At 27.3% G+C, this 17,693-nt stretch overlaps 1 protein-coding gene across 1 annotated transcript; it reads left to right on the top strand.

Moving 5' to 3' along the window:
- Nucleotides 1-8,201: 8,201 nt before the first annotated feature.
- On the top strand, nucleotides 8,202-10,952 carry LOC113850084. Its single transcript, XM_027480443.1, has 3 exons — nucleotides 8,202-9,017; nucleotides 9,426-10,166; nucleotides 10,600-10,952. Exons 1-3 carry the CDS (start codon nucleotides 8,370-8,372, stop codon nucleotides 10,696-10,698), a joined length of 1,488 nt encoding a protein of 495 aa, XP_027336244.1. The 5' UTR covers nucleotides 8,202-8,369; the 3' UTR covers nucleotides 10,699-10,952.
- The last annotated feature ends 6,741 nt before the right edge of the window (nucleotides 10,953-17,693 follow it).

The following is a 17,693-nucleotide window of genomic DNA, read 5'->3' as shown; positions in this document are numbered from 1 at the left end:
TTCTCTCTCTCATTTAAGCACCTTCTCATACACTGAGATCACAATTATTAATTGCCTCTAATATTTCATAAGGTCTTACAAAAATAGGTGAATAGTCATCGATTAACTCTTGCACAAAAATACAATGTATATAATGTATGGCCTATTAGCAAAATTATAGTCAAGAGTGTTAGTCAAGAAATGAGTATGAGGTTATGTGATGCATCTGCACTTAATAGATTATGTATACACAAGCGAATGTCATTCATCATTCTATATTTCCCCTATATTTCCATACTCGACTCTATATTCTATACTCCTAGTGTATCTTTATAACTGTTCTTTCACCCTTTTTACATATAATACTCTTTATTGCAACTCGTTCTCATCAATTAGTTACATGAACCATACATAGAGTAAAGCATTTCAAGATTAAGTCCATACCATATACACTAAAAAAAAAATTTGAAATCACTTCAAATCAACCAAACATGCATCATCAACTTTTTAAAACAAACAAAATATCATTCAAACACATATTTACAAGCAAGAAACACACAACGGTATACTCATGAGTACAAAATATTTGATGTGTTTTATTGAAAGAATAAAGCTCTCCTTATCTCAAAATGAAGATTTAGAAGAAGATTTATGGAAGATATGGTCCAGGGGACTAAATTCTTCCTAAATATTAAAAAATAGAGTACTTTTTAAGAATACAAAAAATATAGAAATAAAAAGAAAAGTTGAAGAACCAAGCTCCAAGAAACTTGCTTAGAGATTATCAAAACGAATGTTTGAGTCCGTATTCAAAAGAAACTCAGGGTCCAAGGAAGGTTCCTCTGAGAAAGGAAATGTGAGAGAACAGAGAAAAAGAGAGAAAAGGTTATTTGGATTTTGATACAAGTTTTTAAAATGTAATTTCATTAAATACCCTCAAACGCTCGTATTCTCGCTTGAGCGAGGTCCTCTTTGGACAAAAGCATCAGATTTTTTTGATATTTTTTCATGAGCGAAAATAGGTTCAAAAAGCTTGTTATTCACCTTGTGCCTTCTTGCCTGGGCAAGACCCATCTCATCTGGCCAGAGAACAGTTGAGGCGACATTATCCAATCTCACCTAGGCGAGACTCAACTCAATTTGCCTGAGCAAGAATACTCTAGAATGCCTAGTCTAGAAAGCTCAATCTTACCTGAGCGAGACCCTTTGCATCTACCAACATCATACTTTTTTAATTTAAAAAAAATTCAATAACATTAACAATAAATAAAACAATTAAGAAAATGAGGATGTTACATAACACCCTAATTTTTGTTGCATTTTGTTTTTAAAATTACAAAGTTTTATATTTAAAACTACAACATTTCTTGCATAAGTGAGAAATGTCTCACTCAAGTGAGATAGTTCTTGCTTAAGCAAGAATGGATAACAATTTCTGAACTGTACTCTCACTCAGGCGAGGAGCCCTCTCACTCCAGCAATATTGGGCAACAGAATTAGGAGTTCTCTAAAATGTTTTCACTCAAGCAAAAGTGATCTCGCTCAAGCAAAATTATCAACAAATGAGTAGAAAATTTTATCTAGTTTTCTCGCTCAAGTAAGAATGGTCTCGCTCAAGTGAGAAAAGGTGTTGCTCAAGCAAGAATCTTCAAGTAAAAGAGGTATTTAAGTGGCTTTGACATTTTAAAACTTTAATTTCAAAGCAAGTAATCATTCTCATCTTACTCTCAATTCTCTCACTCTCTTCCACAGCTAGAAAAAACCCTTACTCTCAAAACCTCTCTTGAATTTGAGCTTGGACATCCTTTCTACTTGATTTCCAGTAAGTTTTCTTAGAGCTTATAATTCCAATCTCACCTCCATTTTCGTTATATTTCCTTCTTCTCAAACATTTACTCTACTTGGTAATGGCACCACAAAAGTATATAAATATTAAAAGCACTATTTATCACATTTTTAGTTCTGATTGTATCTTTGATTATCCACTATTAGAGTAATTATAGAAGAAAAAAAACTTTTTTATTAAGCCTTATCAAGAAACACTTAATATAAAATATGATTTAAGATTTAGTTTAAATTATTTGTTATTTTTTATTTAAGTTATTTTATTATATCTCTAATTCAAAGATCTTTTTATTATTAGAAAGTTTTCAAAAAAGACATACTATTACTCCATAAGTTCGTTGGATAATTATTTTTTATTTATTGTATCTCTAAGGATTTTATTATTATTATTATTAGAAAGTTTTCAAAAAGAATTATAGTGTATATTATAATAATTAGTAAATATTATTATTTTTGTTTAAAGTATTCTATTTTATAATAATTTTATTTCTAATTATGCACTATTAGAGTAATTATAGGAAAAAAAAATTCCTTCATGTTAAGTTTGATTAGGAAGCATATAATATAAAATATGTTTTAATATTTAGTTTAAATTATTTATTTTTTATTTTAATTATTTTATTGTATCTTTAATTCAAAATTCTTTTTATCATTAGAAAGTTTTTAAAAAAATATTAAATATTACTCCATAATTTCTCTGAACAAATAATTTAGATCTTATCATATCTCTAACTTGAAAAAAAAATTATTATTAGAAAGTTTTCAAAAAGTGTTAAGGGTATATTATAATAATTATTAGATATTATTATTAGTCTTGTTTAAGGTATTATATTTTCATTTAATTTTAGTTTTGATTTTATCTCTGATTATACACGGTTAGAGTAAATATAAAAAAAAATTCTTGTGTTAAGTCTAATTAGGAAGCACTTAATATAAAATATGATTTTAAAATTTAGTTCAAATTATTTATTATTTTTTATTTAAATTATTTTATTATATCTTTAATTCAAAAAAAATTATTATTAGAAAGTTTTAAAAAAAGATATATTAACTATTATTCCATAATTTTGTTGGACAATTATTTTTTATTTTATTATATTTTTAATTCAAAGATTTTATTATTATTAAAAAAATTTAAAAAATTATAAAATATAGTATAATAATTAGTAAATATTATTATTCTTATTTAAGGTATTCTATTTTATAATAATTTTATTTCTTATTATGCACTGTTAGAATTTTATCTTATAATTACTCTATATAATATAATTTAATAATTATTTTTTTATTTAAATTATTTTATTGTATCTCTAATTTAAAATTATTTTTATCATTAGAAAGCTTTTTAAAAAAATACTAAATATTATTTCATAATTTTTCTATGGAATTACTTTAAATCTTATTATATTTCAAATTCAAAGAATTTTTTATTATTAGAAAGCTTTCAAAAAAATTATAAAATCTAATATAATAATTAATAAATATTATTATTAATTTTGTTTAGCATATTTTGTTTTGATTTAATTTTAGTTTGATTTATCTTTGATTATGTATGGTTAAAGTAATTATAAAAAAGAACTTTTATGTCAAGTCTAATAAGCACTTAATATAAAATATAATTTAAGATTTAGTTTAAATTATTTATTATTATTTTATTTAAATTAATTTATTATATCTTTAATTTATATATTTTTATTATTATTAAAAAGTTTTTTAAAAAAATATAAACTATTATTTTACAATTTTGTTGAACAATTATTTTTTTATTTTATTGTATTTTTAAATCAAAAAATTTTTATTATTAAAAATTTTTCAATTGGTAATTAGAGAAATTAATATAATAAATTAATTTATTCATTTACTACTAATAAAATTAAAAATAAAAAATATTTTAAAATTTATTATTTTATTATTTTGAAAAACTCTTTAAAAAATCTCTTTATGCGGAAATTTAAACTACATTACATGATTAAATTTGAATAAAATAAATTTAATATGATTAAATAGTTTATCATTGATAAAAAATAATTTTATATTGAAAAATATTTAACTAAAAGATTATTTTTTTTCTAAAATTAAAATTAAAATTATAAAAATATTAAATTTTAAATCAAGATTAAATTCAGAACTCTTTTTCTCGTTATATTAATATGATTTTTCAAATTTTAAAATATAAAAATTAAAATCAAATTAATAGGTAGCTCCCCCCCCCCCCCCAAGATAAGGTAGTTTGAGTTTTAATAAAACAGTTTCAATTTTATACAACTTAAATTAGAGATATTTTTATGTCATCATTTTATTTCGTTCTTGTATTGCTATGTATTCTTAAAAATTGGAATATATATGAGAATAATAATTATAAGGGATGTTAAGTTTAAGTTTTAATAATTTTTCATTACGTAATGGAGAGAGAAATAAATAGTTAATTATCTCAATATTGAATTAATAGGCCTTTCTTTTTATCCTTGTGATATCATCTTAACGTAATTAAAATAAACTATGCATAGTTTTTTTCTTTAACAGATTAATTTGATAACTTTTGTGTAGGACATTTGTACGTCACTTCAATATTTTTAACATGAACATATTGAGCTTTTCTTTTTAATAATTTTTAATATGAATTGAACAAAAAAATTTAGTACACTAAGCTTAAATCTGATCAAACCTTGTATGGTTGGTTTAATAAACAATAAATTCTTATATGAACTCTCGGACTCAGATCGCCTGCAGTTCTGGTGAGAACTGTAGGCTGCAGTTTTGCTTTCGCTTAAGCAAATTTTGGTAAAAAGTGATTTTAGCTTAAACTAATTTTGTTTAAGCTAGAAAAATTTGCTTAAGCAAATTTAGAAAAAGTGGCAAAAAAAACTAGAAGAAAAAGAAGAGAGGAAGATCAAGGATGGGAGCAAGAGCACAAGGGAGAGAGCGGGAGAAGGCTAATAGAGGAAAGGAAAAAGGGTTAGATGAGGAGAGAAGGGGAGGGGGATGAGTAGGAGTGAAGGGAAGGGGAGAGAAGGAGAGTTAAGGAGAGTGGGTGGGCTGAAGGAATAAGAGATGGGAAAGGGGAGGAAAGAAAGTGACTGAGTGAGAGGGAAGGAGGAAGAGAGTGGCTGGATTAGAAGGAGAAGAGAAGAAAGGGAGCTGAAATAAAGGAGAGAAGAAAGCATTTTCTTCTTCTTGCGTATTTTTGTTTAAACGAATCTATATTCGCTTAAGCTACGCAAGAAGAAGAAGATGTTGCAGTGTATTCTCTAAATTCACTTAAGCAAATTTTTCTGGCTTAAGCGAAATTAGCTTAAGCGAATTTTTTTTAACTTAAGTCAAAATCACTTTTTACCAAAATTTGCTTAAGCGAAAAAATTTTGCTTAAACGAAAGCAAAACTGCAGCCGATCTGGGTCCGTAAAAACTCTAAGTATATAGAGTCTGTTTGCTTCATTTTTTAAAATCACTTTCAAAATTTTAGGGTGTGTATTTAAGTTTTTTAAAAAAATCAGAATCTAAAAAAAGTTTATTTCAAAATTTTGTTGATATTAAAAAATTAAATTATTAATATTTTTTAAAATAATGTGTTTATAATTAAAAACAAACAAAATATAATTTATACTTTTATAAAACATAAATAATATTCTACTAAATTTTTAAAATCACTGTTTTGAAAAGCTTAAACAAACTTGTGCATAAAGGTTTATGGATGGAGCCCTATTTGTCTTTATTGGATAATTAGTCGCTCTTCATATCTTAAATCAATAGGGTAGGATCGACAGTGTCATTTTTATATTACACAGTTTAGGTTCGATCAATTATAAGTGGGACATTTTCATCCTCTTCTTTGTTTATTTTGTAGATGTAAATTACAAAAAAATAAAAAACTTAAATATAGTTTGAAGTTATTCTATAAAATTTCAATTTTATTTTTTTATAATTTTAATCTTTATATTTATACAATTTAGATATTTTTATTTTTTCATTAACATAATTAACCCCATAAATAATTAACATATAAAAACCTCTTTGTTTGACATCATCATTTAGTGGTCATATATAGACCCAAAATATTATTCTAAGAAAATTAAGAACTACAAAAATTATATTTTAAAATTATACCTAAAAACTTATAGAAAACGTAAGAATAAAAAGTAAATTTAAGATTTTTAAAAAACACACTAATATGTAAAATACAACACTTAATATTTTTTATATTCAACTTATTCGATTTAAATTTTGAAAAAGTAAATTAAATTTATAAAATTTGAAAGCTGATCAATACTTCATGCCACGTGCTTTAATATACCATATACAATTTTTTTTGTTACAATACCATATACAAATTAAAATATCAGTAAACATCTACAATTACATCATATAATTATAAAAATTAAATCATTTAATTTTATATATAACCATTATAATAAATAAAATTTTAAATATTAAATTGATAAATTTTTATTTTATAAAAAATGATAAAAGATTTAATAAAGTTCGATACTGTAGAGTTCAAATCTTGACTATGTTATTAAACTTTTTAAAATATAAAAAATATTTTCGCATAAAAGTTTTGTTTTTTCCTTTGTTTGTAGCGTTTTGTTTTAAATATTAGTTTTCCCAGAAAACGCTTATTTTATCGGGTAAAAGTCATGAAAGAGGCATAAATGAAAAGAATTTAGACTGTAAAAATGAAAATGTGGGAAATTGAATTAAATTAATGGTAATTGTAATTTAATTTTCATTCCTATACTCTGAACAAATTAGTTAAATAAAATAAGATAAAGTCTTGTATTTAATAACCTTTAAGTCTCTAATTTTGTAAAAGGGAGTTAAATATAAGTATTATGTGAGTGTTTATATTTTTATCAATTCAAAACCTTTTTTTTTATACCTTCAACTTGAACAATAATATTTCTTTTCTCTCAAATTTTGTGAAAGAAAAATCAATTTTACACAATGGTGATAAAAAAAAATATTCAATAGTTTTTACAACCTGGTTCTAATAATTTTTAAATAAAAAAATATTTTTTTATATTTTGAAAATATGAAATGTATTTAATAGTATCTAAAGAATTATCCTCAAAAAAAATGCAAAAGAGGAATATAGCAAAACCAATGTGATAAAAATAAATCTTACAAAATATGTTTGCTTTTTATTTGGCTCAATTGTAATATTTATTTTTATACTTTAATTTATGTGTAATTTTGGTTTCCTTAATTTTAGGTGCTCACATGTAATAATTTATTTAATTTTTTAAATATATGATTTTGGTCTTTCTAATGTTATTTGCTTATATTTAGTCCTTTAATTATTTTAAATATGTAATTTTGTCTTGTTAGTTTTAATTGTTCATATTTATTTTTCTAATTTTTTAATTGTACAATTTTTATTTTTTATTTTAATTGTTAATATTTAGTTTCATTAATTTTTAAAATATTTAAATTAAGTCCTCTATTTTAAAAATTTATCTAATAATTAATAAAAATATAATAAATGACTTATTTTTACATTTTAAAAAACTAAAAAGATTAAATATAAACAATTAAAATCAAAAGATTAAAATTACATATTAAAAAAATTAAGCAATTAAAATAAAAGAAACAAAAATCACATCTTCTAAAAACTAGAGATTAAATATAAATAATTAAAACTAAAGAATAAAATTATACATTTAAAAATTAAAGGAAGTAAAAAGAAATTGCACATACATTCAGGTGGAAGGATTAAAAGTGGATTTTTTGTATTTATGGAAATTGATGAGCCATCCTATTCTAATATGTTTATGTTAGTGATGGCACTTCAACTGTACCTCAGTTTTTTTTTTTTTTTTTTTTTGAACACGTACTTCAGACAGTCAAGACCGCGTGTGGAGGCGATGGAAGTTTCTGGGTTCTTTCGACCAAAACAAAAGGAGCAACTTTATTATTGGTTACTTATTACAAGAACATGAAAATTAAGTGTTTGTTTAAGTTATTTTATGAAATAAATAAATTAATGAATTTTTTTATAAAAAATATAATTTTTAATATACTAATTTAGTTTAATTAATTCACTTAAAACAATATTATTTATTTCATGGGACAATTTAAATAACCACAAAAACTAACAGATGAGCATTTAAAAAGAAAAACAGTTGTGACAGGAATCACATAGCTACTTCACTTCCAGACACTTCTTTTCGAAACCTTAAATTCTAATCCACCTAGTCCTTACAAAAGCAAGCTTCGCAAAGACTTGGGTCACTTTCAAGATCTTGTTCATGGAAACAAATGGGAAATTTGTGTGCACCTCACTGTTCCAATTCTAATGAAGAAAGCAATGTCTTTCTCTTTTTTTCTCAGAAAACAACAAAAATAATGAGTGTCCTAATAACGCTGGCTAACAAAGGAAACTTCTCACTTATTTCCTGCTTCCCACCCTTTCAATTTCAAACCCAACACCGTTAATAACTCACAAGGACTTAACACGCGGCATATCCCAAACAACAACACAAAAGTGAAATCACCATACTTTGTACTAAACCAGCCATTTTTTTTTACTTTGTTTTTCTGTTATTTTACATGGCTTCCAATCAAGAAATGAACCTCCCTTTGAGGCTTTTGGTGGACAAAGAAAAAAACCGTGTGGTTGTGGGTGAAGCAAGTGGAGACTTAGTAGACATTTTATTCAGTTTTCTCACCCTTCCCTTGGGAACAATCATAAGGCTTGTGTCAAAGAAGAAGCAAGTGCAATTGCATGATGAAGCAGAAGAGATTGGTTGCATCAACAATCTCTACCAAAGTGTGCAAGATTTTGGTGATGGGGTGTTCTGGAACCATATTTGCAAGAGAATGTTGCTGTGTCCACGCAACCCTTGTGAAGCACTTTGCCAAAAGCTGAAGCTGAAAGTGGATGATACGGAACCCATGAAGTACTTTATGTGTAGCAAGGGGTGTAGAAGGGGTGGTGATTGGTTCTTGAGTACTTTTGCCGAGGCTAGTTGCTCTTGTGGGAAATTGATGGACAAAGAAATGAAGTTGCATGGAGATTCAAGCGAAAAGACTCATGAGAATGGTGTTTTTGTTAAGGGGGAAACCATGTACTTGATATTTGATGATTTGAAGGTGTTACAAAGCTCTCCTGGTAATTCTGTTCAGCAACTTGTCCAACTTGGCTACAAGAACTTCCACAATCTTAAGGAAATGTCCCTGAATGTTGGCCTAAAGGAGGTAACATAAATTGCTTTTACTTCATTTATCATTGTTGTTGTAGACTAGCTCGTTAAAGTAAAATTTTGCTTATAATTTGATAGGTGCAAGTTAATTTGATCATACTCCAATGTAGTGGGTTGAAGTCGGCATTTTGTGAGAGAAAGTTCATGTTTTACATGATATCATTTGCATTTCTCTCATATATGTTTGTGTGTTGAAGCTGATAATCTTCTTTAAGCTCCTGAACTAGCTTGTAAATTTGTGTATGGGATAGATCTGCAAAACAAGTATTATAAAGTACTATCAATATTATTACTCTACATTATACCTTGCAAAAGTACACTGCACGTTTTAGAGGAGTCTAAATACGTGTAAATTTCCTTACGTTATGAATATTGTGCTTATACCTCTGTTTTTGCTTTATAGATTTTGGAGTTACTAAAGCACGCATTAACCTCCAAATCTCCGCTCAGTGATGTATTCTTGGGAAATGGAGAGTCTAAGAGGATGTGCATTTTTAAACCAAAACTTAGACCACATAATCAACGTGGGGTAATTTATCCTTTTGATATAAACCTTAAGGTAACAATGAGAAAATCAAAGAAAAAGATACTCTATGCTGAAGCTGAGGGAGATTTTGTTGATTTTCTATTCAGCTTCCTCACAACACCTCTTGGATCTATTCTAAGGCTATTGCATGGCAACTTTTTCTTGGGATGTATGAATAACTTGTACATAAGTGTGACGGATCTCAATCCATCATGGCTTACAAGGCCTTCAAGCACTCCTTTATTGAATCTAAGGGTGGCTCCTCAATTTGGTTGTAGGAGGCACCCAACACAACTTTGTGAAGGAGACACTCCTTGTTACTGGTATGGTACAGGAATAATTAAAAATAATATTTGCTATGCCATTGGAAATGGAGTGATTTCAAAGGAACAAAGTCTGATACAACGTGCAGCAGCCATGAAACTTTTTGACCCAAGATCCCCTGATGGCACAAGAGAATCTGCTGTGGGCTTTGTGAAGAGGCCATCACTGTTTGTTGTATGGGATGATCTTCAAGTGACCCCATTGGCAAACACTTCTAGCATTTCATTTCTGCAAAAGCTGAATGCTCCATTGGATGATTTGGAGGAGCATGAAGTGAGAATTGGAGAAACAGAGGTAAGGATCCACTCTTTACTAGTTTTATCTTATGCAATGAGTAATAAATTAGTCCCTAAAATTATGAGTTTCAACTAATTTGATCCTTGAGATTATCAAAATAATGCTAATTTTAGGCCTTGAAGTTATAAAGTGACAGTCACTTTGGTTCTTAAATTTACAAAAATAAAAGTTAAAATGACCTATGTTTAAAAATTTCAGAAACTAAAATAGTGTTTTTATAATTTTGAAGACTAAATTTTATAGTACTTATAATTTTTGGGACTAATTTAGTATTACTCTTATAAACTTTCTTGATAATTAAAAAATTTAATTATTATTTCTGATTTTACTGAGAGAATTTCTGTTTAATGATTGACTTTGAAGAAGATACTTTAAATTTTCCCCTCTAATATATCAGAAGCAATGACTTCCATCATCTATGCATGATTAGGCACTAAACCTATTGGGAACTTCTTTGACTTCCAAAGCTGCTTTGACAGAAGCCCTATTATACCTCCTGAAGAACACAAAGGAAGAAGCTATGGCTTGAACTCTTTCCAGTTGTTGATAAGAAGCTGAATAATAGAGGAACCGTGCAAATATTTTGACTACTGAAGTATGTTCCAAAAGCCAAGGATATTATATTACATTTGAGTGCATTGGATGGTGATGTGAATTTTACACTCCTATGCTCTAAGAAATTATCTGTTAGTGAACTCTGCAACTGCTATATGCTATTGTGATAGACAATCTTGACATGAATATTGATCATAAGATAAATGAAGATTACTGGTTAAAGAGTTCATAGAATATCATGTGTTACCGTTTGGAACTTGGGATTAAAAATAGTTTTTTCTTGCGAACATGCTCCTGTGGGAGCGAGTAAAGAAAAATATTTCATAAATTATTTGGTTAAAAATCATATTCCAACTTTTATGCAATGAACAATAATAATACTACAATTATACTTGACATGGATTTGCTTTTGAGAAAGTATTGCTGTATGACAAAAAATAAATAATCTGATATAAGGAATTCGCTCCAGTGGAGTGCAAATTAAGAAACAATTTTAGAATAATTTGTCAAGATTGGTTGCATATAAGCATATTATAAATCAAGATAAGCGGAATTCTAATGTATTATACGCTTGTTTTACATTTTTTCCAACACCACTAAGATCGAGTGTTCAAGGAAGCAAGACGATTTTTCCTTCTGACTAGCTAGTCTCTGATATATTGATGTGTATTTTTAATATCTAAATAAAACTTATTAAAAAAGAAAATTAAAAAATAATAGTTATTTGTTTTAATAAATAAGAATAAATTAAGGTTATTGCTAAGACACCTACTAAGTTTGAAGGGTTTTATTAACCTTCATTACATTGCTTAAAAAAAAATTAAACATGTGTATTAAGATTTATCATGTAATTAATGATATATTTTTTGAGACATGATGAAACAATCTTTTCTTTTAATTTTTGTAATTGAAAAAATAATTATACAAGATTCATTTCAAAATATATTGAAATCTAATGTTAAATGTGATAATTATATTTTAACCCTTAATTAGAAGTAAAAAAGTAATCATATGTTTAATTTATAATTTTTATCTTCTCACATATAAATTATTTTATCTAATTTAAGTAGAATGTCCTTTTATGAAGAATACATTTAAATTAAAGAAAAAAAAAACGTTTGTTATAATACTTTTAGGAATAATAATTTATTTAAATAAAAAATATAAACGTAGTTATAAAAAAAAATGACATGAAATAATCACACGGCAAATACAGCCTCCAAAAATTCCTCATTCAAGTTGTTCCCTTTCTATTTACGGAAGTTTCGTGAAGCACTCTGTTCGTGTGGGTCATTTTTTCTGTGCAAGAAAATGAGTCATTGTTTCTGGTCTTTGATGATTTGAATATTATGCCTATGTTGTATCATGATTAATCTAAATTTTTATTAGTTTTACATTGATTATGGTATAGTGTAAAAAGTTATATTTTAAATAGGTTAAAATTATTAAGAACAAATTTAAAGTACAATGAGTACTTTAACTCGTTATAACTTTAAAGGTAATTAATAATATATGTCAAATGATTAGTAATATAATTCACATATACTATCAATCTTCCCAAAAGCTTTATTACAAGCCATTTTCAAGATGTCTCAAGCATTTGGCCTAAGCTTTGATCCCTACATAAAATTATTTTTTATAACTTTAAATCGAGCATATAACTTGGAGTTGGTGTCGTGCTTCTTCCTCCTCACCTTGTGAAGTGTACTCTTAACTTTAATTCTTTTATGCACTGTCGCCTCAACAATAACATTGGATTGAAAGGAATCTAGTTCTTGACTCAATATGTGATTAGTCTCGTTTGACCCATGAGAAGGCCCAATAATTAGGTCATTAGATTTGCCAGTAAACTCTTTTTGTGCCACATCTTTGCCTTGTGTTGGTTCCTTATAAATAACACTCAGTTGTCATAATCTTTCATATGCTCCCATGTCCCACTAATTTCCTTCCTTATAAATTTCGACCAACAAAGGTCCACTTCGGTCAGCCTCCTTTTCAAATGCATCCTTATTCAATCGTACAATATCTACATTATTATTGAAAATGAAGTCATTATTGATATTCATTTCATAATTTGAATTCTCTCTCATTCGCGCATTTGCTACGTTCTCTATCGAATTTAATTTCGTACTTTCCAGATATTGTGCAATGTCTGACACATAATCATGTAAATTTTATCCTTATAATTCACCTCTTGTTCCACCTCCTCCATGCTTTCCACATCACCTTTGGTTATTGTTTTTTTTTTTTTGTTGCATTTTCTGCTGTTAGATCACAACCCTTCTCATCATCATCTAAACTTTCATTCTCCAAAGCGTCCAAATCTAATGAAGTATCATCGACCATCCTGATTAAGAATATGAAATCATTAACATAATCCTTAGATCTTCATTAATTAGCAAATGTGTTTAAGTTAAAGTAGAGTTGATTTAGATTTTTTTTTTATTGGTGTGTAGCTTTCTACTTTATAACCAAACTTTGATTGATATAGATACACATACATATATAGAATAGAAACATATAACATGCATTTATATCCAAACAAGTGCAAAATATTATGAACTTGACTAAAATAAAATATAAATTTCAATTGTAACTATATCTTATACAAAGTATAGTTTAAAACTAAACCAAGAAAAAATACAACTATTATACTCAAGATGTGCCAAAACTATTTAAGAATGAATAATATTTATAAGAAACTTTGTCCAACATCTTCGAATGTCATAAATTACTTCTTCTAGTAACCAATCAACATCTTTAAATATCTACAAATTCAAATTACAAAAAAAATAACTTATGTGATAATAATAGAAGTAAAACTTAATATATATTTTAAATAAATATAGACTAAACTCTCATTTTCACTACTAGAAACCTGCAAATATAGATAAATTTATGGACAAATTTTTTAATTATCACAAACGAAATTTAGCATTATAGACAAATTTACAGACGGTTTCAGTTCGTCTGTAATATGCATGTCGGTAAATAATTACAGACAAATTTTTGAATCCATCTGTAAGTTATAGACAGAAAAAATTGTTTGTAATTCATTTGTGAAATTTCAATTTTTTTCTTTTTTTATAAACATAATTATTTTTCATTATTTCTAATTATCAAAAATTATAAACATAATAAAAACTACAAAATTATATATTTAAATTAGAAATTACTTATAAAATGTAAAATTAAAATGTCATCACAAATGAAGAAGTAAACATCTTAATAAATAATGTCAAAAATAAAATGGCATTGTATATCACTAATAATCGGTGTGATCATCTTCTGAAAAAGTATTATCAGTAGAGGAAGAGTCAGAGAGAAATGATGCATAGAGCTGTAGATTGATGGTATTGGAGCTGGTGGAGGAGGAAGAAATGTGAAACTACTTGCTCTCATAAGCTCAAAGTATGCATGCATCTGCATATGCTGCTATTGCACCTCCCTCTACATTCTCGATGTCACTTTCTTCTCTATCTTCTTCTCCATTTTCTTCATCTACTTCTTCTTCCATGCACTTTCCTTGGTCTTCTACATCTCCTTATTTTGCTTTTGCAGTTCTTCATTGAGAGCATGGACCTAAGTACGGACTGTGTCCTCTACTTTCTCAGGTGCAAGAGAAGGGGCATCTCTAGTGACAGATGCAGGGGACATGGAGTCTGCAAAACGACTCCCCATGCCATAAATGCGGCCTTCATAAAGGCCACCCACCGTCTCTGACCATATAGTATCCTCATCAACTGACCTTGGATTTTGAGAAAATATCTCCTCGAGCCTTTGAACATAGTCTCCAACAGTTCAAAGCAAATAATTATATATTAGTCTCAAGAACTATTTAACAAATCATTAATAATAATATATAGTGTCAATTATGATGACTTACATACGTGGCCTGAAATCATGCGTCAACCCATAAGGTTTTGTCTCCCTTATAAGTATGTGTCTCCTTAAACAACTCTTCATGTGTAGATGGTCTCTTTAATGACTTTTTTTGAAATTTCAATTAAATCGCCATCTCAAATTTCAATTATAGATTGAATAAAATAATTTTAAAAGAAAATTGAAAATCACATACTAAGTTCGCCTTAGTGCCAGCTAAAGTCGTAAAGCCATCAGTATGCAATAATCCTCCTTTTAAGGATACCTTGTTTGTCTTATTCTTTACAGAGAGATTTTTAAACTCATTCGTACCCTAATACTCTTGCAAGACATAAAGGAAGTTGGGTGTTATCCAATTAGCAGATAATGGATCCTAACGGGTCTCAGTGTTCGCTTTGCAGTGCGGCTCTTACAGGCCTTGAAAATTATCTTTTCATCTTCAGGGAAAATTGAGAAGTTGCTCTACATAAATACAATTTCATTAGAAGAGATACAAGAAACAATATCTAATTACACTTAGCTGAAATTAATTAACTATTACTACCTTCTAATCTTTGAACTATTTCATCTTTGTATCTTTAGGCACCTTTGCAAAACTTATGTAAGGCGCATCAAACATCTTCTTAATGGTATATGTCATCTGGTGGAGACCTTTTTGTGGTGAAATCCAACTTAACATACAATAAAATAATACAACTATTATAACATTCACATCAAATAAAGTTATTTATTCATATTTTATATTTAACTTGCCAAGTAGACCCATCCCATCTTAAAGTTGGATATATGAATATTGCCTTATATTTATTTACACTTAATACAACAAATTTCTAATGTAAATTTTGGCAAAATCTCCCCTAATATATGAATATTTCCTTATATTTGTTTACACTTAATACAACAAATTTTTAATAAAAATTTTAGCAAAATCTTTCCTAATATATGAATATTTCCTAACATTTATTTACACTTAATACAACAATTTTTTAATGTAAATTTTGGCAGAATCTCTCTTAATATATGAATATTTTCTTACATTTGTTTACACGTACTTAATACAAAAATCTAAATTTTCTTTACACATAATCTATATATTATATCACAATCTATTATTAATCAATGCATCAAAAATATTCACATAACAATCCTAAACCATTTTAGAGCACATCCATTTATAACTCCACAATATGCATATTCTACAATCTCTATAAGCACAAACAACCCCACAGCACACAATAATCAGGTTCGGGGAAGGACCTCTATGTTCATTCTCTCAGTTATACAATCTCCAGTCCTACAACTCTATCTTAGAAATTTTAAGTCTTTATTACACATAAAAAATTAAAAAACTAAACTGATTAAAAGTTAGAGTAACGTATCAGGAACACAATGATGCAAATTATTTTTCAAATGAATGCTTCAGCCATTTGCAAAGGCCAAAAAACTGATAATGCTAGAGAGAGACAAAGACATGGAGATGAGAGAAAGAAGAAATAATGGAACGTAAGAACAAGAAGGAGTAGGCGTGGTTTTGATGGATTTCACACATTACAGACAGAAAAATTTATTTGTAAATGATTTAATGAAACAGTGTATTTTAAAATTTTAATTACAAATAAATTTTTTCGTCTGTAAATTCGCCAAAGAAAAGTCGGTAAAAATAGTCATATTTACAGACAGATTTTTTCCGTCTTTAACTCTTGCTCTAAAAATCGTCTGTAATTATGTCTGAGTTTTTGCGTCAAATGACAGGTTGTAATATAGACGGATAATACAGATGAATTTTTTCGTTTGTATTACAGATAGATTTCTTCAAAAAAAAAAAAAATTGAATATCCATTTATAAATTCGTCTATATTGCCGACGAAAAAAATTTGTCTATCTTATCCGTCTATATAAGGCGTGTTTCTGGTAATATTTAGTCCTTGAGATATTAAGCATCAAACATTTTAGTTCTTAAAATTTTTAAAAATATAACGTTAGTCTCTAACTTTCATCTTTATTAATTATTAGGCATTTACTTTGCTAGACCAAACACTATTAATAAACAGTAACAAAATACTGACATGTTACTTATACATTAAATGACATGTATGATTGATTACATAACAAAAATGCATTGTATATTGTATACTATATTGTATATTTTATCCTGCTTGACCATTGGATTAGCTTTTTTAGTAGTAGTTTGTATAATTGGGTGAATAAAAATTTATCTAACCATTGTTAGAATGATTTTCCTAATTGGAATAGACTATTTGGGTATGTGATTTGGTATATATGCCTAGATAGGAACAATTTCATTTTTCAGCAATCCTCTATTATATCTTGTTGTCTGGTTCATAAAATAATATATGATTTGAGTTATTTTAATTGTGTTTTCAAGCTTAATAGGAAATTTGTTTATGGTCTGATTAATCAACATAATTGGGTCAGGTGGATCCCTCCCAGTCTTGGACACCTATAGCTTAATGTGGATGGCTTAGTCCACTCTCATCACAAAATTGTAAGGTATGGAGGCATCATTAGGATGATAAGGGTAGCTTTGTTGCTGGTTTTCATGGTTGTACCAGACCCTACTCTTCCTTATTTGCTGAACTTTGGGCTCATTTTTGGAGTATTAAGTTGGTCATCCAAAATCAAGTCTAGTGTATTTGGATTGAAAGAGACTCTATAACTTATTTTGAATATTCAACCAAGCTTTCACCCATGTGCTTCAGTATTGTATAATATAAGATTGTTGTTAAAACAAATTAAATTTGTTAGGTTTAATTATATACAGGGAGAGAGAAGTCAATCAATAGATAATTAGTTGGACAAACTTATTGTTGATGAATGTATTTTTTTGTTTTGACGATCTCCTCTTTTTTGTCACTATTTTTTTTTTTTTGTCTATATGATTTTTAGTAATCTAGATGTAAATCTTAGTTATTGTTTGAACTTTTAGTCTTTTTTATTAAAAAAAGTATATATAAAATAAAATAATGTTTATACTATTTTAAAGATTAAGAAGATATATTATGTTATTTTAAAATGATATAATTCTCTCTATTTTTTAACATATTACAGCAATTATTAATATAAATT

This window comes from Abrus precatorius, unplaced genomic scaffold (assembly GCF_003935025.1).
Source record: "Abrus precatorius isolate BTA unplaced genomic scaffold, Abrus_2018 Scaffold9, whole genome shotgun sequence".
Classification (NCBI taxonomy): Eukaryota; Viridiplantae; Streptophyta; class Magnoliopsida; order Fabales; family Fabaceae; genus Abrus; species Abrus precatorius.
Note: the sequence above shows the minus strand (reverse complement) of the source record. Positions and strands in the feature narration are given on the sequence as shown.